Below are 24,352 nucleotides of genomic sequence, written 5' to 3' on the forward strand. Positions count from 1 at the left end.
GATGCTATTATTAGCAAGATATAAACATGGTACATGGGGATGTTTGAAAGAAGAAGAGATTCATTTGAGAAAATAAAATTAATCAGCTCTGGATCTTTGAACATGGACTTCTGATAATCTCTTCTGTTGTATGTACCCTTTCAAAATATTTTTCCATCACTTGTTTCACGATGCTGCACACGAATGAAACCATAACAGATTGCTTGGGCAAATTATCTTTGCTTGCAAAAGAGAAGATTGTTAGTTCAATCAAAGGACTGACCATTCATGCTAGAGTCACTTATGCAAGAATCAGAGGTGCTCAGCTCCCAGCACCGCTTGGACCTATGTTTCCAAACACAAAATCTGGACTGAAAATATTGAGTCTAATTTTCAGGCTGCTGAGGCCAAATCATCTCTATTATACATGATTTTTCTCTGAACCTTGATTCCTCCCTTGGTATCCATTTTGCCTAATATCTTCTGAAGTTTGAGTTTTGCTGAAATCAACTGTAAAAGCAGATATTTAACTCTCATTTCTGTGTTCTAATAACCACCTACCATTTGCATATTTGTTCAAAGTTGCCATGAGAGCCTAGGACATATGCTTTCCTCTTTCTCTGCTTATCAGCTTGGCTGGTTTTAGAACTGTATTTTCTCTGAGGGTTGTTGAACGGTGACTCATTCCGTGAGGCGAGTAACACAGTGAGAGGGCAGCGAGCGTGCCGTGTCCTTTTCCCCTGGGGGCCCATGATGCCAAGTCAGATCATGCTTCAACTACCAGGTCTGCAATGCAGCACCAGTTGTTCTGTTCATCTGCTCCTGGTATGAATTTCCAGGCTCCCCAGACAGTCAAAGCAGTGTTTTACGTAACATGCTAAGGTGCAGTGAAGTGTGAGAGAGCAAGAGGGCTTGATATACTGAAGCAGAAAGTCAGTTCATCTCAAGTAGCTCGGGGAGAAAAGAGGGAGGTGTGATGACTGTTTGGTACTCACCAGCCTACTAACCTCCCAACAGCAATAAAATCAAACCTGAAGCCAACCCTCAAGGGGGTATTTGGTATACAGATACTTTTCTCAGGTATATACAAGCAATATAATCAATTTATATATACATCATACTTTTCAAAAAACACATTATTGATTGATGATGAATACATTCCCCAGATATTAGGGAAACTTATTTGTTCCAAATTAGTATTAAAGTTTTTCTCATCTTTTTTTTTTTTTTTTTTTTTTTGTCTTTTCTCTTTTGTGAGGAGAGAATGCTTAGAAATTGAACAAGGGACAGATAAAGGCTGTGCATAATCCTAACCAAAACACGGGCTTAGAGGGTTGAAAAATGAATCAAGGAAAACTTGTTTCCATGACTGATTACTGTCATCTACTCACTACGAATAAAAAAGATTTTATGAACTGCTTAGAGATTTTCTCTTAGAGGAGATTTTAAAAACCTCAAATAATTGGAATATATTAAAAGAAAAATATGATGACCCACCATGACAGCAAATTAGGAGAAAATCTGATAAGGTCTGAAAAATACAGGATTAGGAGAAAGGCTCAAGTAAAAACTACAATGGTATTAAATTATATTTACATCTAGAAACAAGCGAGACAATAATTTTTACAAGTAGTTCTGCATTATTCTTAGCTCAAATCTGTTGCATTGATTAAGATTCAAATTCAACACAATTTTTCAAAGTGTCAGTAGACCAAACAAAATGATAAAATAGGTTTTTTTTAAAGTGTTTGTGACGTGGTTCTGACATTTAACGCAAAACAAGACTAAAGAAAAGAGAATGATTTCCGCAAGCGCATGGGAGGAATTTTCCGGAGGACCATACACGGGAGTAAATGCGTATGCAAATTAACCTTAATTTTAAAATATCATATATTATATTGTGTTACATCGAGCCTTGCTTTTCACAACTCGAAGTGTTTGTAGGCAATTAAAATTCCAAGGAATAAAATCATGTTTTATTTGTTGCATCATTGGGTTTAGCCAAAAGGAGTCTAGAGAAACCAAGTTTTCCTTAAATTTTGTTTCATAATTACCGGCTTAAGACAATCACATTCTACTCTAAGACTTCGGCTGAAGAGCAAAGAAAGATATAAGGTAATTTTTTATAGGAAGAACTACCCTCTAACTGCACATTTAAATAAACAACTGTATCTGGTACCTGTCTTTTCTTCTAATTTGTAAAACGTTATAAGCTCTAGTTAGCAATACCTGCTATAAACAAGCTCATACCTTACCAAGGTTCTTTATGACAATGTCCACGCAAGCTAGCCCCCAGTTAGGTTCAGATCCTTCTATTTACCAACAAGACAAGTCACAGATGATTGAAGCCAATCTCCAAACCTGCCTTCAAATAGTATAGAGACCACATAGGACAAAGCAAACGTGACAAATACAAACCTCATGCCTTTTCTATCAATCCTTGTCTTTCTCACTCTTTCTAGCCCCCGATGCCTAACCTTTCGAAGGAAAACATTGAAAAGATCCCCATTCTCTGTCCTTATCCATCGGCGCCGCCGGGCCAGACACTCTGCAGTGAGGCTGTGTGCTTTTCTGCAGATCCGCCCTGAATGCTAAATAACTGCTCAGCACACTCCTCTCTGTGGAGCTCAGGGAAATGGCAGCCAGAGCAATGAGTGGTTGGCATGACAACAAGGAAAGGAAAATCTGCAACCTCTTGTATTGTTAGGCCAGCTTGTTTATTTGCCTTAGGGGTCGTGCGGATGCCTTCAGTCGCTTCACAGGAGAAATGGTCCTGTACTATTTTGCTCTGCCTACGTTAATATATATTACATACCATATGCCACAGTTTAAATGGGATGGTGACTCCTACCAGTAACTCTCAAATCTGAGGATGGAGGAGGGGAGAATGGGGAGGTCAGAAAAGGCTGAATTTTCCAAGATCGAAAAGGGAAAGAGAGAAGTTTAAAGGTATATTCATATTTTTGCTTGTAAGTGATGACAACATTTTTCTCCACTGTGCATTTTCAAGCTTAAATTTATAATTTCAGCAACAATAAACTTAGATATCCGACTATGTTCGTGACTTGGCTGCTTGAGTCATGCAGATGTGAAAGGGCAGGCCAGGCTTTAGAAGGCGCATCTCCATTGGAAAACTCTAGAAAAACTGACCATGGATAACCCAGAAGAGCTTTTACAGATCTCACTGCTTTGACAGGGAGTAGACCTGGGAAGAATCCAGGGAAATGTTGGGGAAACACAGCAGCCCTGGGAAATCAAGGGGCAGTTACTGAAGGGATGCCCTTGAATCTTTAAATTTACTCAAAGAGATACCTGATGCTGGCTTTTGATGATCATGAAGGCACTTTATACTGTGACTGGTGTTTTTACTAGTATTCAAAGCATTGTACCTTAAAACAGTCAAAATCACGAAAGCATGATTTTAAATACTTCAAAGTTTTGCTATCTGTAAACTTCTCAGAATTGCCTCCTTTCTTTCTCCATTCACGCTGAAAACTGGGAATAAAGGTCTCATTTTCTGTCATGCTTCAAGGTACATGGATGTGACCATTCTGTAATGGAAGAAGAATTGCCTTCTTTGGCTATCACTGGTAACAGCCGCAGCTGGGCGTGTGGCTCTGAATCAGGCTGCGTGGGGCAGTGGTAAGATCACTCGCCTATAAAGCAGGAGACCTGCATGTTGGCAGTAGCCATGTGATCTTGGATGGGTTGCTAAACCCATAAAGAGAAGTGTGAAAGGTCATCTTACAAGCTAACATCCAGTTATCTTGATATTATCATGATATGAATTCTCATATGAGTTTGGGCCCCACCTATGAATAAGAAGCTTAAAGATGAGGCTCCTAATTTTCACTCAGAGTTCAAACTCTATAGCGACCAAAATGCATTCTGCTTGCTTTCTTCAACGAAGATAAGGTGGAAAAGAGAGGAAGGGTTTATTACAAGACTTTACTCTTATTATTCATGTAGGGAAAACAATTTAAAAATGACTGCTTTAGTCACATGTTTTATTCACTTATCAATAATAATAACTTTACTAAATGGCCTGATTCTCAATGTTTTCTCACTTCTTTTGCTAGGCTTCTGTGGCATGGCTTCTAAAAAGGACACGTCAATAAACAAATGTAAGAAAAATTCTTAAAGTAATAGGTGAGCATTTAATACTATCTACCTTTCCATGGATTAGCTTTAAATTGGAAACTAATTTGGAAAGAGACAAAAATCTAGAAGGGTAAGCTGTAAAGAAATATAATGTAAAGTATAATTTCCTTCCAGCTCTTCCTGTGCAACTCCTACCCTCCTGCTGCCTCCCCCACCACCTCAGGGCATAAGATCAAAGATAAGCTGACTATGGCCTTGTACCTTTACAAATTAAAAGTTATTATGGCCCAGAAATGAAGGTGCACATTGAAAAGGGTAGATGAGAGACAATGAGGTAGACCTTTGGGTGAAGTAAGCCCACTCTGATAAAGGAAGGAAGAAGGAGGGGGAACTGATGATTACAATTCATTTGTTATGTGATCTTGTTTATAGAGATAAAAATAAACAATGTTGAGGAAAAGGTTTATTTCTCAGAATGAAGAGAAGGCTACAGCAAAGAAGGAAAGTAGAAGAAAGGTCTTCAGCTTTAATCAGGAATGGTCTGGACACGATAGCATATAGCTGAGGATGTCACTGGGAAACGTTTCATGTTCACAATGTCCTGAGAAATATCCATTATAGGGGAAATTGCAATATACCAATACATTATATGGAATGATAAAAGAGTGGGCTAATATATAGCCTGGTCCTCTTTCAAATAATCACCTCAAATTATTGATATAATGCCAGCTCGTATCAATGGTCTCTATCATCAAAGGACAGCATTTTTAAAGAACATATCTAAGATTTGAGAACATTTCTTTTTACTGGGGATAACTTTTGTTTGTGATTTGTGAAACAGTTATATATAAACCATCATAATATAATTTATTCTTTTATTAAGCTAAAGTTTGGAGAGAAATTTAATTGCACATTAACTTATCACTGGGAAATCCTCTGTGGGTATGAGAAGATAATATTTTACACTTTTTCCTCTCCTACTGCTTTCCACATGTGGATAATTGATGGATTCAATACTTGGCCTGTTCTTTCTGGAGGGACATTGATTTAAAATCACGTCATAATTTGGACTGAAACATCACTCTGGTAACCTAGAGCAGGCTGTTTACACAACCTTTGTCACTTTGAATATACGTACAAAACTTACATAATTAGTCTCCCAAAGGTAATGTAATATTCATTTGATATATATTAAGATGAATTCAAAACTGTCTCTGGATGGTCCTGAACCCACAATTTAAAGAAACATCTGTTAGTCTCTTTTTCATTTATATTATTTTCTCAAAGAAGCTGGCAAGGACACACTGACCTGGCAAATACATTTTTCTGATGCTCTTAAATAATTAAGACCATTGAAAAAAGTGAAATAGTGAATGACGTTGGTCCTCTACTGCTTGACCAAGCATGCTACAGTGGTTTTTTTACTTGAGTATGTAATAAGCCTCCATAATAGTCAGTGAGAGTCAACTAGGGAGACTTCAAGAGACAAAATAAGACTTTCCAATAGTTTTCACCATTAATTTGAAAAGGACTTTCTTCTTTTTGCAGCATTCATTCAACCACTCACTCAACACACATTTATTGAGTCCTCGAGGTATAATGTCAAGTGCTGCGGGGGACAATGATGAGAAAAATCTTGGTCTCACGTTATCTCCTTCCTTCCCACAACCATTTTGTTCTAACATGTCCTCAACTCTTTGTGCCTCAATCCCTTCAAAAGTTTCCCAGTTAGTGCTCCTGACACCCAAGTCCCACCCTCTTCAAGTTGAATTACACTCAGCTGTAGAAAAATATTCCTAGACCCAGAGTGCCCTGTTGTCCATATAGATACAACTACCACCACTGATAATCATAATAACAATAATGGTAATTAATAGACTATTTCTTGAGTCATTCATTTTATATACTCTACTATCTCTTTCAATCCTCCTTGTAACCATGAAAAGTAAAAATAATATTTTTATTTCATTCTTAACCACAATTTCTTACTAATGCGACATTTGTGCCTATAGGGCATTGTACAGCTTTTCAAATCTTTGAATTAGATTGGACACTGCCACCCTCTTTTTCCATTCCACATACATCTCTGCAGGGTATTTGTTTTTTTATCACAGCAACTGCCAAAATGCAGCTTCACAAAGACAGGGCATCTTGAAAAGGAATGTGGTGTGATCTAGTAGTGATATGGAACTATCTTGAACTAATAGTTCACGTGGTATTTGAAAGTCATTGAGTATCACGGTGTTTCTTCTGAGTATTTAGAACACTGCCGTACTCTTGTGCCTTTGCTGTGGCACCTCAAGATGCTTCCGTGCACAATTTGGGAATTTTGTTTGGAAACAATCCCTCTCTAGCTTTGTCCTCCTATACTGCTTATTTGATACTTAACACACTGTGCTCTGTATCTGAATTAATTGTATGCACATGTCTAATGTCTGCTACTAGATCATCTGCTCTGTGAAGTTCAGAGTCCATTCCTTGCACATACCCTGGCACAGCTTGTACGTAGAAAATGCCCAATAGTAGTTTGTTGAATGAGTGGATTAAAAAAAAAACATACTATATTTGAAACGCCTTTCATACTTGCCCATTAAAATTTAAATATATTTTTTGAACTGAGTGTACAGTGCACGTGTTACTAACTAACTGACTGTAGAAAACCAATCTTTGAATAAGTACGGGATGATTTTGAAGGCGGTATAGCCTTTCTAACTAGTAGTTTACTTACTCTCTTTGGAGTAGCATGTCAGCAAGTTGCTGTGTTTCAAATGCATTAAATTCTGAATTACGCAAAGAAGGGAAATAATGGTGTAGAATATTATAGGGCAGGCTAGTGTTTCTCTAAGCCATTAATGACAATATCATCAATAGTAAAGAGGACTATTGGTAGAAATTACACTTTGAAAGGAAGTACTTAAGATTATATTACATTATGTTCTCCTTTAAGCATTTGTATATTAGTTCTTAAAAAGCTATCTGAGGAAGTATTAAGTGGTTCCTGTGTATGTATGTGTGTGTTTGTTTTCTTTGCTTTTTCTCTTTTATTTTTTAAAGGCTGGGAGATAGACTCTACATTCCTTTCTGCCCTAAAAAGTAAGTATGCTTCTTATCAATTTATCGATTTAAGTCCAGTATCATTCAAGAGTATCAATAAGAAACTATTCGTGAAGTTTTCTTTCAGTAAGTTACAGTGCTGACAGTTACTAGCAAAACATGCACACATCAAGCCATTTGTCTACCAAAATTAAAGTGGTAAAAACTAAATAGGGAGATGAGATTGAGCATACAACTAATTTGGGGGAAATGTCAGGCTAGTTCCCATGATTTTTCTCTCCTTTTGGTGTCTATTTCCCCTGACCGACTAGAATTTCAGTCCTAGCACTAGTGAAAGAAGATCAGTGCTGTAAATTAATTCACTTTCAGCCTAAACAGACTTCAAAGCACAAAGCAAGCCCTGGTGACAGAAGAGCCGTTAGTTACCTGCTGTTTCTCTGTCAGCTGAGGTCAGCTCTCCATTGATCCCATTCTCTTTGGTATTTGAGTAGGTGTCCTGTGACCCATGTTCTCCAAAGGCGCCCTCTTCATCCTCCCTGTACGGGAATCCATTGGCGCTTCTGACAAGTCCTTCCCCTGCCCCACCTTGATCCTTGATCTCAGGTGGATGTGGGTGGGCGGATGCCTCTGTTAGTTGAGCTGAGGTCCAGTGAGGCGCCTTTGCTTCATCTTTCCGATCATCTGCCATTCTTCAACGTCCTGTGACTTCTCCTGTGATTGGAAGAGGAAAAACGGCAGCCATGACTTTGGAGAAAGCTTATCTGATATTAGTAGTACTAAGATAGGGAAAATTTATAGCAAACTCACTAGTTAGCTATGGTCAAAAAACATATTCGACAACCCACTTTTTTTTTCCATTTTTTGCGGTACTCGGGCCTCTCACCGCTGTGGCCTCTCCCGTTGCGGAGCACAGGCTCCGGACGCGCAGGCTCACGGGCCCAGCTGCTCCGCGGCATGTGGGATCTTCCCGGACCGGGGCACGAACCCGCGTCCCCTGCATCGGCAGGCGGACTCTCAACCACAGCGCCACCAGGGAAGCCCAACAACCCACTTTTAATATCAAGAGGTAGCTATTGTTAACACCTTGGTTTTTACAGATCTTTTCTGGAATATCTATTCTTTTAATATAAGATCACCATCAGTTTACATATACTCTTTTTTTTTTTTTTTTTAAACTAGTGCTTGGCATTTAAGGACATACCTGAGCTAACTTTCACTGACATGTGACATTGTACAGTAAAGGAATTCTTTAGTATAGGGAGAATCTGTAGGGTGACAAAACTGGATAGAAAAGAGTGGGGAAAAGAATGGCTGAGGGGAAATGCTGGATTATGGAAAATTATCCCAAATACTCTTTTAAACCACAATTCTGTGAAACCTAGAAAAGACAATGGCCAATATATTAGCCCTTTCAGTTTCAAAGATGATCAATTCAAACCAGGTAGATATGTTTTTCTGGATACTGTGTATTAAAAGAAAGATCGTTTTGACAATTTTTCAGCAAACTTTTCTAAGCCCTATGTCTAGATTACAAGGGAATGAAATTTTCTCAGTATAAATCTTACATAGAGAATAAAAATTATAATATCAGGCCTATGTCATAACTTACAGTTTTATTTCACAATTAAGTCAATTAAATTAAATCACTAACATATATTAGGTGGCCGTAAATTATAGTAAAGTTTGAATAAGTCGTGGGGTAGGTGTTCTGTACATGTTAAGCAAATGGCAGATACCGCACGGCCTTCACTTATATGCTGATGCCACTAAATTTAGAGATGCAGTTGATGAGAGGTGATAAATCACTCAGTTTTGAAAAGCTGTTGCCAGCAATGTAGCTTTGTTGATGGTCTATCGTCCCCACACTCATGATAACATAGACAATGAGAGTCTCTGATGGAAACTAAGAACACTTTCCTTTCTTTCAAAAACAGTAACTCAAGCAAAACCCTCTAAACAAGGAAACAAAAACTGTATTAAAAGAAATCTACTTTTGGCTACCAAGCTCTGCTTAGAGACATCAAAAATAAATTAAGCTGTAAAGGAAGCAAGCTTCCTATCAGATTCCTAGTAAGGATCTGTCTGTTTTTTACTGAATTTCAATCTATTCTCAGGTCCCTATTCTAATTTTCTGTTCATACTAGGAAGAACTAGATGAATCAACTCATTTAAACTAATTTGATGATAACACACCCCTAACCCCAGCAATTGCTTCCCATAAGGATTCTGTTTATTGTCTCTATGAGCATATTTAAATAGGAGATAAGAAGTTTAACTTTTAAAATATTGATTGAAGGGTTTGTGAATAAACCAAAGAGCATCTGCACAGCACTGATGATGTACAAAGAACTGTATGCGCGGAAGAGTTTCCTCATATATAAAATGAGGACAACGATGCCTAGTTTATTGGTTTGTTGTGAAGTTTAAACAGAATAAAATAAAGGGCTCAGCACAAGTCCCTGGCAAGCTCAATAAATAGTAGTTACTGCCTTTGTTATTATTATTATAATTACACTAACAGTCATCATACCACCAGTCATTACATATAAAATATTTTCAGTAGTTTTACTGGAATTGCTGGCATAGGAAGAAGAGCCTGAAAACTTGGTAAGTCCAATAATAATTACTTGCAAATCTGCTTCCAGATATCACAGAAAACTGAATGAACGTCCCAAGACAGACACGGCAAGTGACTGGGACATGAAAGCCTGATGGGAGGAGTGTGTCCTCAGAACTAACCACTCCATGTGTACACCTGAAAACTTAGCTACATCTTTTATAAAGACAGTTCTGCAGTGTTCTAGACTCCACTCTGCCATTGTCTTCTAGTCAACTATCAAAGGACCTAAATTGGGAGTCTGAAGATTATGTTTCTTCTGAGAAACATAGTCTTGTTTCGGCATCTTCATATATCTAATGGGCTGAATAAATTATTTACATTCAAAGCATGACTCTGATCACAGTATTTTATTCCTAGCGAGACTGTTGCCTCAGCACCCTTATCTTTACATGCCTTGATTTCTTTACTTTTCCTTTACCAGAACAGCTTAAATAAAATTTCCATATTCTTCTACGGTCCAAAATATTTTTTGTGCAAAGTGAATACCTGTAAATAGAAAAAGTTTTCCACAAAAAAGTACATGCCTGGCTAATACTGTTTTTTAAAAAATTTATATTTTTAGAAGAGTTTTATATTTATAGAAAAATTGAGCAGACAGTACAGAGATTTCCTATGTATCCCCTGTACGCAATTTTCTGTTATTAATATCTTACATTAGTATGACACATTTGTTATAATTAATGAAACAATACTGATGCATTATTATTAAGTAAAGTCCATAGTTTATTTAGATTATCTTAGTTTTTTCCTAATGTCCTCTTTCGCTTCTAGAACCCCCATCCAGGATTTTACATTACATTTAGTTTTCCTGTCTCTTCAGGTTCTTCTTGGCTGTGAGAGGTTCTCAGACTTTCCTTGTTTTTGATGACCTTGAGAAATACTGGTCAGGTAAATTATAGATGCCCCTCTACTGAAATCTGTCTGATATTTTTTCATGAATAGTCTTTGATTATGTGTTTTGGGGAGGAAGATTACCAGCAGTAAAGTGCTCAAATAAGCTTGAGAGATGCTGAGTTACATGGGCATGTATAACACAAGCTTTCTGAGAGCTTTTGCTATTCTACTGCGCATGGGACTCTCAGGGAAGGCAAGTGGTGTGCAAAGCATCTCAAGCAATTGGCTATAGAACCTTCATCTGATGCCATGTTTATTAACATCTCCAAAAGGATTTGGAAAATACTTAGGTTTGCACTTTAGCCCATGTTTAACTCTGGGCATTCTAGCCATAGATATTCAAAGGAAATAAAATAATATGAGCACCCATAACTCCCAGCTAAAATTGGCAATTCTTCCCCTAGGGCTATCTGGAAGAGATTTTTCAATGACTAAAACTCTTCAATTTGAACCTAAAGATCCAACATGGAAATGCGCAGTGTGTTACTTGGTAATCATCCATTTGGCACAGTGGTTGAGGGTCCGCCTGCCGATGCAGGGGACACGGGTTCATGCCCCAGTCCGGGAAGATCCCACATGCCGCAGAGCGGCTGGGCCCGTGAGCCATGGCCGCTGAGCCTGCGCATCCGGAGCCTGTGCTCCGCAAGGGGAGAGGCCACAACAGTGAGAGGCCCGCGTACCGCAAAAAAAAAAAAAAAAAAAAAAAGTTATGATAATTTGTTTTCAAGAGACCAGGCATTCAAAAAGTGAATTCCTTAGTGTTTAATACTTTAGAGTTTTTAATTCTTTCTTTTTAAGTAATCAATAAAAACTAATGTTGGAAGAAGAAAGGGCAGGCTGGCTACACTGATTTCACTTACTATCAGAGGCACAAATAAAGTGAATTTATTATCTAAAATGCATCATCTGGCTTCCTGATAAGACTACTCAGATAATACTCCTTAAAATGTATACAGATCAGTCAGATATCACTTTCTAATTTGTTGGGCTTTTGAAATGTACATAGTCTAACTCTCTATTAAGTGACAATCATTTTAGGAGATTTCAAGCTAGAACTGGCATTGCTGACAAGACCGACAGAAAATATGATTTGCAAAGATTTCCTTAGGTTTTACTGAAAAGCAGCTGGAAACAGAGGAGACACTATTTAGCTTCTCTCACTTAAAATCACAACATGGTATTATTAAAATACCACCCATTCATGGTAAATTTCACTTAAACTCCCAATCAATGTTTTGGGGTCACAGATTATCTCTACTCCTCAAAACGGTGTTAAAACATAGTTAAAAGTGATCACAGCTTCCTTTAATTTCTTCTTCCTGATGTATAATATTACTTTTACCTGAATCTCTCTGAAAATTGTGCTTGTGGAATTAAAGAAGATAAGAAAACTGAGATAAAGGCAAATTCTCTCCAACTCTATTAAAGACAACTTGTGAGGTACCAGGAATTGTAACATCCCATTCCTACTGTGTAATGGAAAAGACTCCTCTCTCCATATTGCAAAAGATCACAAATCCTCTTTGCTCCTAACTGCTGAACAGCTGGGCATCCGCCGTACAATCTTCTGGATGGACAAAGCAAGCTGAGAAACTACCTACACTCTTCTCCTTCTCCTCTTCCCAAAAGCCTAGCTTGATAATGTGAGCAAGGAAATTCCTGAGTTTTAAAAAAAAGGTACTAAGGCCAAGACATTGACCTACAATTCATAATAAGTTGCAACGGAATCTTAGCTGTTAGGGCTAAACACAAATGCCAATATGAATGAGGATACAGATACCTGTAATACGGATTTTTAAAAAGAAATCCAAGAAGTTCAAATTTCTATTTATTTGATTTGAGAATGAGATATTTCACTTGACTCTATCATATCATGGCTATTATGCTACATAAAACAGGGCCCCAGTCTTCTTCCCAATTAAGATATACAGTTGGAAAGAAAAGCTAAGAGAAGGTCTTGTGCCACCACAAATGTTATAGACTTGAGTGGTGAGCTTCAATCTTTGCCACCATTTGTTATTAAACAATTTCCTTCTGATATTTGAAAGTTCTCTAAGGACAGACATTTCTTCTTTCATCAAAATCCCAGCTTTTAAAATTCCAGTTCTTCCAGTTTTTCCCTTAATAAGCCTTAGACCTGGCTCTCTCAATCTAGTGCTCCTTGGTAAGAGCATGCAGGTTTTTTTTCACACCAGCTGTTGAACCTACTAATCATGGCTACATTCTGATTCATATCACTGATGGATAATTATGAAAAAATGTAAGATTCTTTAGTGTTTGGCAACCTGTCATTATCCTTTGATTATAATGACATGAGCCAGACATTATGATGTGGCATTGATCAGATTTCTAACTTGCTGAAGATTCAACCTGTATCCTCTTATATCATGATAATAAAACTGCTATAACCTGAATGAAAACAGTCTTTCTACAGAGTAATTTCTACGTTGAAACGGTATAAAAACTAATTTCTTGTCTATTTAATATATGTAAAATTCATCAGTTTTGTTTTTAGGTAGATTTAATGCATATATGTTTAATGTTGCAGAGTAAAAAATAAGTACCTTCCCGCATGTTGATTAGAAGGTTTTTATTTCTATGGATCAGTAGCCTAAGAATTAGCCAAGGCCCTTAGATAATTCTAATTAAGAAATACTGAGAGAGAGACAAAAAGCAAATAAAAGACTGGAAGGAACAACAACAAAGAGCAAAAGAAAGAACAGAAAGAAAAAAGGAAATATCCAGCTCAACATAAAACAAGGCTGTGATGGCAAAACTCAATTCATGGTTTGGGATAGACATATTCTAATTTTCAATTACTTAATAGAAAGTGTTTATCTTATATGATAATTAATGTAGGTTCTCGGAGACCGATTTTGTAGCTTATGGGTAGGTCTGTCAGTCAGTACTGCTATTACTTAGATTTCTAGAATATTGACTACAACATCCATAATTTGATTTCTACTATATGGAGAATCACTTGTATTTAAATGCATCTGCTTTAAAAATTGTCCAGGCCTAAGACTATAATGTTCTATGTTTCAAAACTCTGAGACTTTACTTGAGTACCTGTCCAGATACTTAAATAAATTCATATTTTTGTGTGTGTAAGAAAAAATATGGATTTGCCCACAAGCAACCTAAAAGTCTGCCTCCAAATCTGTAAAATCACTCTTGAAAACAGTCTTTTGTGATATGATTGTTCCTTGCTTAAGGATACACCCAATAAGTTAATTTATATTAGAATTTAGAAATAAGATGAGATAATGTATTTTGCTTATTTCTGATATTTCTTAGTCAGGTAATATATCTGTTCCCACATTTCCCCTTAATCACCAGGAACTCTTTTAATGCTTAACTCCAGTATTTACCTCATTCTAAGTCTTCGGTACTGTGTCTGTTTATAGAAATAAATTATATATAAATATAATTTATATATAATTTAATTGTAAAACTTATCAAATCTTTCCTCAAGTCAGGCAGGATATATATTATAAATAAATAATAACTGTATCTGTTGCCTTCTGACATTTTATTATAGGGTACCATTCTTTTGAGCAAATTACATGATATTATTTAGCACACAATAGCTCTGATATTAACCTTCATGTATATAAAGTGAATAAAATACAAAACAGACATCGATCTTTTTCATACAACATGTTTTATAAAACTTCACTTAATATTCTAGATCTTTCAGACAGGTTATAAGTTAAATTCTAATAAAAATATAATTTCTTAGAAAAAATAACACATGGCTTTTTAAAAAAGTATCTCTCCTTTATTCATTTTCCCTAGAACACTCTTTTAATTAACATCCAAGCAAATGTTGCTAATAAGTGAATGACAACTTTAGAATGACAAAGTATTTATTATTTTGAAGGTGGCCAAATAATACAGTTTTGCTGGTTCTCCCTAAAGGTTACAAAACCATATGTGTACATTAAAACTTAATGTGTTTAAAGGCTAGTTTAAAAAGAGAAGCATTTTCATCTGGACCTTGATCTATCATTGAACTGCCTGCATATTGTACATTAAAACAAATTTGACATACTTTGATAGTTCCTGTATTTTTTGTTCTTTAAAGCAAGTGGTGAATGTATTTATTTAAGTGAACCAAACAGTAGTTCCTGAGCATATATGTCCCAAGGGCTTTCAGATACAAAGAAATAAAATAAAATAAGGTACATCTGTCACATTTCCTCCACTATAAAGAGAAGAAATAAGAACTAAACAGAAACACTCAGAAGAAAATGTCCCTGACTGCTCTGCTGTCTGAGCTACCAATGCATTTCATTTCTCAGGGCAAATCCAGGACTAAGAATGCAAATCAGAGATACATTTTTACTAAAAAAGAAACCATTCTCTAATTTTCTGCCTACTTGGTTGGAGCTTTTCATATTTTTCCTTCAAAGTATGAAAAGGGTTATGTAAAAGTAAGATGCACACAAGCAAACCATGACAGTAATATTCAAACCTACCAAAGGGCCATTTAGTCATAAGCTGGGCTTCAAACATTTGTTGAATATTGAATTAATTAATACATCCAGATAAACACAGGGAAAAAGATTCTGTCAGCTATAGATATTTGGCCAATATTAGCTCAATCAGTGAGAGAAGAATGGTTTTGAAACCTAATTTTCAGGCATGGTAGAAGAAGCGACTCAAGTTCTAACTCCACTGAGAGTGTATGAAAAATAATGCTTAGTAGAACAAACTTCTAGACCTAGCATACATAGTAGTGACCATGCAACATACAGGTTTAGAAATATCTTTAAGATAAACAGTTTCATCCCTCTCAGAAAAAGGCTTTAAAACATGAAACTAAAACGCTCTTTGGGGATCATCTATTCCAATGTAACTTAAAGTGTCTTCAGCCAATCACCTCCAACATCCATCCAATAAATGAGAATTTCCGGGTATAGGGCTTGGAAATTGGTATTTTAACAGGTTTAACAGATGACTCTGAAACACTGAAGTTTGAAGATTGGTGCTTTCAGGCAAGCCTGCTGCACAGGACCTCAGGAAAGAATGGGGAGTGATAGAAATGCACACATGAAATATCCCTGTAGAATAACTGGAGTAAGGGGTTAAGGCAATTATCTTGATAGGTCAGGCAGTCATTCTCAAAAATAGAACCTGGATCTCTCATTGCCTTAGTCCAGGACATTTATGATGGTGGGATGGAGTCCAATCACTGCTTTCAGTCAGCTTCCTGGGAACACGCCAGTCCTTTGTTGTGTCTAATCCTACTTGAGGGAAGCAGAAATGTCTCAGAAGAATGTTTAAAGTTACCCATTTTCTGTGGTAAAAAACCTACTGCACACTGTGAAAACAGTGACTAGTCCTTGGTCAGTTTAACAACATATTCAAGCTGTCTTTAGAATATTTATTTCAGATACTTCTTGGCACTCGTTAACGGTTTAGGACAAAAATACACTTTGCCTAAAATACCTCAAATCCAGTTATAATCTTCTTTATCTGTTAGATCACTTTGGAGATGGATGTGGGGTAATAGGCATGGTGTGAATATGTGATATTCTGAACTAGCAAAGCCCTCAAAGGAGTAACTGAAGGATTTAATATCTAGATAGTTGAGATGTGTGCCGAAAATGTCATTTAGTCAAGAAGAACTTTTTTCTCTTGGGATTCCCACAAAACCACAAACCTCACTGTTTTTCTTTGGATTACAACATTAGAAAGGTCACAAAACACAGAAAGAGTCACTGATTATAGTTATTACCAGGCAACATTAAATACTCTCAAAAATTGGCAAAAGGAGAAACAATGAAAGCTTGGAAAATCTAAAGGAAAAATACACTGTGTGCTAGATAAGCATGTCTCCATTTTTATAATGCACTTGGCATTAGCAATTCTAGAATGTTTTCTGTGATATGCTCTGCCCTGTCATCATGTAATGTGCCAGTTCAGTAAAAACACTGGGATTCTAATTTTGTACTGATACATATCCAAGGATGAACAAAAGAATACAACAACAAGTCCTATAATACAATTAAGCATATGAATATCGTTTCCCTTTCCCATGTAGGCTCAATTATGCTTCATACTACTAACTATCCATATCAGTACTACAAAACAGAAACTTTTGTTTGGGTCCCTCACAATATAAGAAATTTATGCAGAATCTGTATCTTTCCTAACAAATGCTGAGGAGTTCTAAGCTTAAATAGCTGTTGACTAACAAATTACAACCCTATGTATTTTCTCTTTGTCTCTATACAAAACTGAGGAAAAGTTCTTGATGACATGAAAATGTGAAAATCCAGGTATTTGTTTCATGTCTTTTCTGCTCTTTTCAGGCTGATTGTAAAATACCGACAAGGATGATCCATTCTTCACCACACACCATGACTAATAAACAATTCACATCAAGAGAGTTGTTGAGTGCATCATTATTTCTGATGATAATGGACACAGAGTATACAACAAGCCAATGCTATGTTATTGATAGAATTAGATAAGGTAATACAAATAAAGCATAATTCCAGGCAAGTTGGAAGTGCTCAACAAATGTTACCTATTATTTGTTATTTTGTGGCTTTTATTTGAACATTTTTAGCAATAGGATTCAATGTATGGTCTGCCACATACTGAAAAACTGAGGCCAGAGAGAGTAAATTATTTGACAGTTAGACACTTCCAGGGAGATCTGGAATGAGAAGCCAAATCTACTAATATCCATTCCATTGCTTGCTCTTTCGCCAAGGAGTTGGTGGAATGGGGTAGGAACTAGCAGAATCCAGTCCAGATGACACTAACTTCATACATCCATTCCACTGATAACAGTCTATCATATTAAACTGGGTAAGGAGCTTTATGTGACCATGGCATACAACCTGTACTTCACAGTTGTATATTATTTCTGGCCCTTTTTCATATTATATAAAAGAACTAATAAATACAGAATACATACCAGAAATAAATAATATTTAAATGCTCTAAAGCTTTAGCCTCTACTGATGATATTTCGCTAAGGACCTGGAGATATAGTGTAATAAGTAATAGATTTCTAACAAGAAAATTAGGGTTGAATACTGGTTCTCCCATTTACTAGGTGTACAAACTTAGACATGAACAAAACCTGAGTGTGTTTCATAAGCAAGGGAACTCTTGAAGGGATAAATTTTGACCCTTACATCAATACTTTTCTTTTACCATATAAAGAAAAAGTCAATCATAATAATTTTAATACAATTTTCTTTAAGCATAAATAAAAAGGATAAAAAGCGTAGGAGGGAAATTTTAATTTGGATTTTGACAATTAATAATTTTGTTTTAAACTTTTTCCAGTTTGAAATCTGATTCCAGATTTGTCAGACTTTGTCCAGTGTCACATAATAAAGCACTGTAAAAATAAATCTCCTTTGGGTACAAAGCTAAGGCCTATTCTATAGAATTACAGGTTTTCCAAAAAAAAAAGTATGTCCTAAGTATTTACTGGCACCACCATCAAATGAAGATCCTTTAGTTTCAGACACCTGAGAACCACCTTATAGGGAACTGGTTGGGTGTTAAAGGGGCTACAATGTAAAAACAGCAATCAGTGCTTGAGGACAAGATGCTTCAGAGATTTCTTTACAGGAGGTGGGAGCAGGGTCATGACCCAGGTAAACTTGGAGACTGTGCTATACATCACAAAATAAGATGCTAGAATTAAAGACAAACAAAAAAAACAAAACGTGAAAAGTTGGAGAAGAAAATAGGAGTTATGAAAAGAAAAAAAAAAGGATGGAGAGTTGGAAGTGAAGGATTTATTTAAAAACTAAATACTTTATGGTTTTCCATGAATAGGATCTTCTTTCAGCTATTTAAGACAAGAAAGGATGAAGTCCTGGGAAGTTATAAACAATATGCCACTTGTGCTCTTTTCTGCCACTTTATCTGATCTGCTCAGTCCCTTTATCTTTTGATGAACAATTCCTCTTTCACAAACACAAGCCATGCGACTGAAGCTCTGCCTCTGAACATGTTCAGATTAAAATCTTGTTCTAAATATAGTAAGTGTATATGGACTTCTAGGATAATCAGTTGCCCCATTTGTTTTCTGCACTTCTTTGAACTTAATGCACTCTTTGTCAGTGGATGTGTTCAAGCACAAGTTGAATGCCCATCCTGTCATGAACGTTATAGAATCAAGGGGATGTTGGCCTATATGACTTCTAAAATGCCTTCCAACTGAGGTTACAAATCTTAATTCATTAACCAATTAATTGTTTGAGAAATGTCTCCCAAACATTAATGGAAAGGCTCTATGTATCATAGGGAATGCACTGGGGATACAAGAAAAAATATATAGCACTTATGCTGAAGGAGCTCACAGACAAACCGACAACAAAAAGTCATGTGGTCCATGCTGTGACGCAGATAAGGACAGGAAATTGTGGAGGCACACAGGCAGTTCTTATCACACTGGGAAGTCAATACTTTCCGGAGGAGGTAACATCGAGTTGAATTTAAAGGACAAGTAGGAGTTAGCCAAAGAAAGGAGGGGAAGCTTTCTAGGAAGAAAGAGTCTGGGTGACCACATCCTGTGCTATTTTTGACTTGGGCTAGGCAACACCTTCCAGGAAGATACCATAATGAGCACGATTTTGGCATCCCTAACTCCAGTTTTCACTCTATGTTAGATGTTCCTCCCTATTCGTCTGTTTTCCTCAAGAAGCTGTGAGCTCCTGGAGGGAGAGGGTTTCATATCTGCATCACCTGCACCTGGTACAGTGTGTCGCACAGAGTAAGCTCAACAACACATGTTTACTACACGAATGAATGAGGAACGTGTAGAGCACAGGATTGTTCGCTGTGGTCCAGAAGTGAAGTGGGACATGGGGAAAGGAGGCGGACAGGCAGGCAAGGGTAGAATCATAAAGGGGTATAGTAAGCCATACTTAGACTCTCCTGAAGGCCAGAGGGCACCACAAAAGATGTGACATAATCAAGTTTATTTTTTAGAATGATTGATCCAGCAATGGTATTAAAAGTGAATTGGAAGGATGCATGATTCAATATGGAAGCAACCCTTACTGAAAGCTACTCTAGAAAAGGAGCATATAGACCTGGACTTGGTGATGAGATCAGGACTGAAATGAGAGGCTAGATTCCACGGTCAAAAATTTAATTAAAATAAAACCTGTCTTCTTTTACCAGACTGCTTATAAATTAAAGTTTCTCTATTTTACCTATCCATCTATCTACCTATCTTATCATCTATCTATTTACAAACCTTACTACCAATCTGTTTGTTGTGAGAAGTATCATGGTTTATACTATTTTGACAGGCATTTACTTTATTATTTTCTTGAGGTCAGTTTGTAACTCAAGTTCAGATTTCTTAAGTTCAGTCACATACCATGTTCTGAAGAGTGCTTTGAAGAGTGCTCTTTCATTAAACTACACAGTGTTAGGGAATATTTTGCTTGATTTTTGATGAACACTGTAAGATGGGATTCTTTTTTTTTTCTTTTTGGTTTGTTTTTGTTCAGCGTGAGTCTCATGAGGTTCTTTTAGACACCACTTTTAAAATTTTATTTATTTTGTTGTTATTTGAAATGTGCTAGTGGGTTACAGAGACACATGAGCCCGGTCAGATCTGGATTCATCTGATGAGACACTGAAGCAAGAAAATGGAGAACGCTGAGAAAAACAGAGCCTGAACAGACTGAAGAACTGGACTTTTCCTTAAGAGGCACTATTTATAAATTGCTTTAACAAAGTACGTATTGAGCCTTCATTTAACTTTCAGGTTGTCATCAATTATCGATTTATTTATTGTGCTTTCTAGAATCTTATTCAATAAACATTTATTAAATACCAGCTTCACACCAAGCTATTAGGCGCTAGGAATACAATGATGATTAAATTATGGATTCTGGCCACGAACAGCTCACACTATACTGAAGAGGTCAGATGTGTTTGTAATATATACGCTACAAGATAACACAGTTAATGCAGTGATAGAGGCCATCACAGGTGCTACATGAATATAGACCTAAGTCATATATATTTAGAAAGAAAAATGGATAGATGCAAAATATTTGTATAACATTCATTTTTAAATATACTAAACTACTGCATCCAGGGAGAATCCAAAATCTAGTTAATCATAATAAATACTAATTTTCTTCTAGGGAAAGGTAAAGTATGAGTCATATAAAGTAGATCCACTTTTTTCTATTTTCTTTCTTTTCGGATTTGGGTCAGGCTGTGTGCCATGTTGCACAGTGCGTCTGCTGGCTCTAAGTGTGACTCAGGAGAATTCTGAGTTAAGCTGAAAGTAGCCTTGTTCACTCCATCGCTGAGTTGGGCCGAAAAAAAAAAAAAACCACACCTCACAGAATCCTTATCATTTGGAATTCCCTCACAACTCATGTCTGATCCAAGTGGGTCCGTCAGTCCTCATATACTGTTTGAGATATTTCTTTGAGCTGACATATCTTTATGTACCCTGGAGTGAATTCTAGAAATCAGTTCAACTTTTATGGCTTGCAACTTGTATTCTGCTAACCTTCTGGAGTGATATGATGTGACATAAATTTGCTAAATCCTCCAGGCCTGAAATATATGTAATTAGACTATGTTTATGAGATGATTAAAAATGAGCTGAAAGAAATATTCACAATAATTAATTTTTCTACAAAGACAAATATTCCAATCTTACATGTAGAAGTCTTAATGCATGTATAGGCATTGATGTGGCAAAATTATATGGTGAGCTCACAGATAAAAACATTTTGATATAAAAACAGACCCATCTTAGGCAATTAAGGCAAATGGGACCTGGCCAAGAGCAAATAAAAACATGGTTTGGAATGTAAAAAATGCTAAATTAATTTTTAAATGAAACATGTTTCTATGAAAGTCACAAGAATTTTGAGGAAGCACGTTAATTTTTTAAATATGTTCTTTGGGCGGTGCTTACTTTTTTTTTATTAAACCCAATACGTTTTTAACACTTCATTATAACCATTGCATTGTTAAAGGATAGGAACTTTATGCTTTTTTAATGGCAGTAGAAGGGGAGAAAAGGGGACAGATAAGGCTGATGATAAACCTCTGGGCAGGTTAGAGGTGTTGCTGGTGATAATATCTCTGAAAAGGAAAGAGAAAAAGGGCTACTGTGGACTGTGCCTCGTCTGCCTGGGATTGCAGATGACCTGAGGCAAGAGGAACACAGTAGCAGTAAACCTGCTTCATTCAGGTAGGTTGTGTCTGAGCTTTTGGTTGGCACTCTGATTTTTAGATTTCTAATCTATACATCCAAGAATTCACCTCAGTGTTCTTACAGAAGCAATAAATAGGCAAATCTGGAGAATCTTTCTGTCTCTACCACCGTTAATCTCTAAAACGTTTTTTGAAATTCTTTTCAATTCCATGCTGAAGAACTTGGGTACCACAAGTAAATCCATAGATTAAGAATTGGCTTTTCAGCAACAAGCAAGCATATGGATTATTTCTACATTGTCTTCTTTTTAAATGCTTAGAACCTATTGTTTCAATACAATAGGGTTTTTTTCAAAATGAAGAACAGTTCACAAAACTTCTACTTAGGTTTCTCAAAACCCTTAGACATTGATCATTACAATGAGGAAATTTTTTTTATTATTTCTGGAAGCCTATAAAGAAAGTGATGTACTATTATAAAAGAGAAATATCAGACTGTGGCATCAGATCAGAGGACATGGGTGATAGGACTTTCAGAGCATGGCTTATGGGTCTCCATTTGGTCAAACCAAGTACTAATAGACCACTCATTTCCACTTGGCAGTTCTCTTGACGCTAGATGAGACTATTGAAAAGTGTGGGACAGAAATAGATGGAAAAAGCACTACCCTCACCCACTGAAGTATGGGACCAAAAGAATTTGCTTCTTTTATTTTTTTAAAACCTTTTACTTTAACTAAACTAAGAGGTAAACCAAGGCGAGGAAATACTCCAAATTTAGGTTAGAAAGTCAGCGTTAAGCTATGTAAAAAATGAGAACTCAGGATGGGATCAAGAAATTCAGTGAAATAAGGTAACTGCATTACTCCAAGAAAATGGCCATAAACAATTGTCATTTAGCTTCACATGAGATCCATATTTCCAGTAGGCATTTTGGTTGAGAATTTCTAAGCAGCAAGATTTAATTTTATCTTTGTTACCTTTTTCTCTCTGTTTTATCTTTAAAAAATTAGAATGAACAGTTTAGCTTTTAAAACTAAAACTATATTCTATGTCTGGCATTTTAATTGTAGAGGCCAAGGGAAACAGACATTTCAATTAAACATAAATATTTTCTTGGTAAGGTCAGGATAATGCAAATTAAGATGCACAGATATATCTCCTTTGAGGATCTACAGACCTCAAATGTAAAGGAAACCAAAATTTCTTAGGAAAAAATAAGTCTTTTCAGAAATAATTTGTAAATAAGAAAGAGACTGCCTCACTCATTCTTAACTAAAAGAAAAAAAAGTGACACAAGTGCCTTAATCATAAGCAGTAGAAGAGAGACATATGAGGTTAGAAAATGTTCTCTTTTGGTGAAATTTAACAATATTTATTAAACACCTATTATGTCACAGGCATGTTTCTAGATGCTCAGGATAGGTAAGTACTAGCAAGACTCAGCTTTTGGTCTTAAGAAGCTACTGAGAGAAATCAACATGACGTCATACAGTTAAGTGATGATATGATAAGTGTTTTAATAGAGGTATACGGGATTCTATGGAAGTTCCTATGAAATCAAAAAATTTGTGGGAGGCTTCATAATGGCAAAATGTGCTTTCAGTCTTGAAGGGCATTCATGGTGGATAAGGGCGTAATTCTAATTACAAGATCAGCAACACTAAGACATGGGGGTAGAAGAGAACTGGCAACATGCTAGAAAATATCAAGGATGTTTCAGAATGCCAGAAATAGGAGAGTGGATGTGCTGCAGAGAAGCAAATGTCCAGATGATGAAGCATCTTGTCAGCCTGTGTAGGATAAATTTAAACATTATTAATGGTACATCACTGAGAAACTTTAAGCCAATGATGAATGAGAAAATGAGCCATAGGAAGGGTTACAGAAGGTTATGATCAGAAACAGGAAAAGTAGATAGATGGTCAATAATGTGATAATCAATGAGAGTGCATATAAGAATTTGAATTAAAGTAGTGCTGGTGGGATTGGAGATGGGGGAAGGATATAAGATATTTATTTTGAAACACAGGTAGGTCACTCAGTGCCCCACAGGTCATGCAAAATTCCCATCCTCATGAAAGTTACATTTTAATGAGGTAATCATATAGTTACCAAACACCTAATTAAAATATTAAATTTCATATGATTAAATATTAATTTATATTAAATTATTACATCTTGCATTTCATATATGAAATAGCCAAAATAATCTTGAGAAAGAAGAACAGAGCTGGAGGACTCACACTCCCTGACTTCAGACTATACTACAAAGCTACAGTAATCAAAACAGTATAATACTGGCACAAAAACAGACACAGATCAGTGGAACAGAATAGAGAAGCCAGAAATAAACCCACACACTTACGGCCAATCAATCCATGACAAAGGACGCAAGAATATACAATGGAGAAAAGACAGTCTCTTCAATAAGTGGTGCTGGGAAAACTGGACAGCTACATGTAAGAAAATGAAATTAGAACATTCTCTAACACCAGATACAAAAATAAACCCAAAGTGGATTAA

At 36.3% G+C, this 24,352-nt stretch overlaps 1 protein-coding gene across 28 annotated transcripts in view; it reads right to left on the minus strand.

The window, feature by feature from the left end:
• MAP2 (microtubule associated protein 2) overlaps window positions 1-24,352 on the minus strand; it is a 277,955-nt gene that overhangs the window by 68,648 nt on the left and 184,955 nt on the right. For 26 of the 28 annotated variants that reach the window (XM_060301896.2, XM_060301895.2, XM_060301921.1 and 23 more), the window contains one exon: window positions 7,561-7,845. In XM_060301896.2, the coding sequence (XP_060157879.1) occupies window positions 7,561-7,822 (262 nt within the window). In that variant the 5' untranslated portion in view covers window positions 7,823-7,845. Of the gene's footprint in view, window positions 1-2,397; window positions 2,563-7,560; window positions 7,846-24,352 lie in introns of those variants that run through there. The other 2 variants (XM_060301915.1, XM_060301914.1) reach the window with 1 other exon arrangement.

Source organism: Globicephala melas, chromosome 7 (assembly GCF_963455315.2).
Source record: "Globicephala melas chromosome 7, mGloMel1.2, whole genome shotgun sequence".
Classification (NCBI taxonomy): Eukaryota; Metazoa; Chordata; class Mammalia; order Artiodactyla; family Delphinidae; genus Globicephala; species Globicephala melas.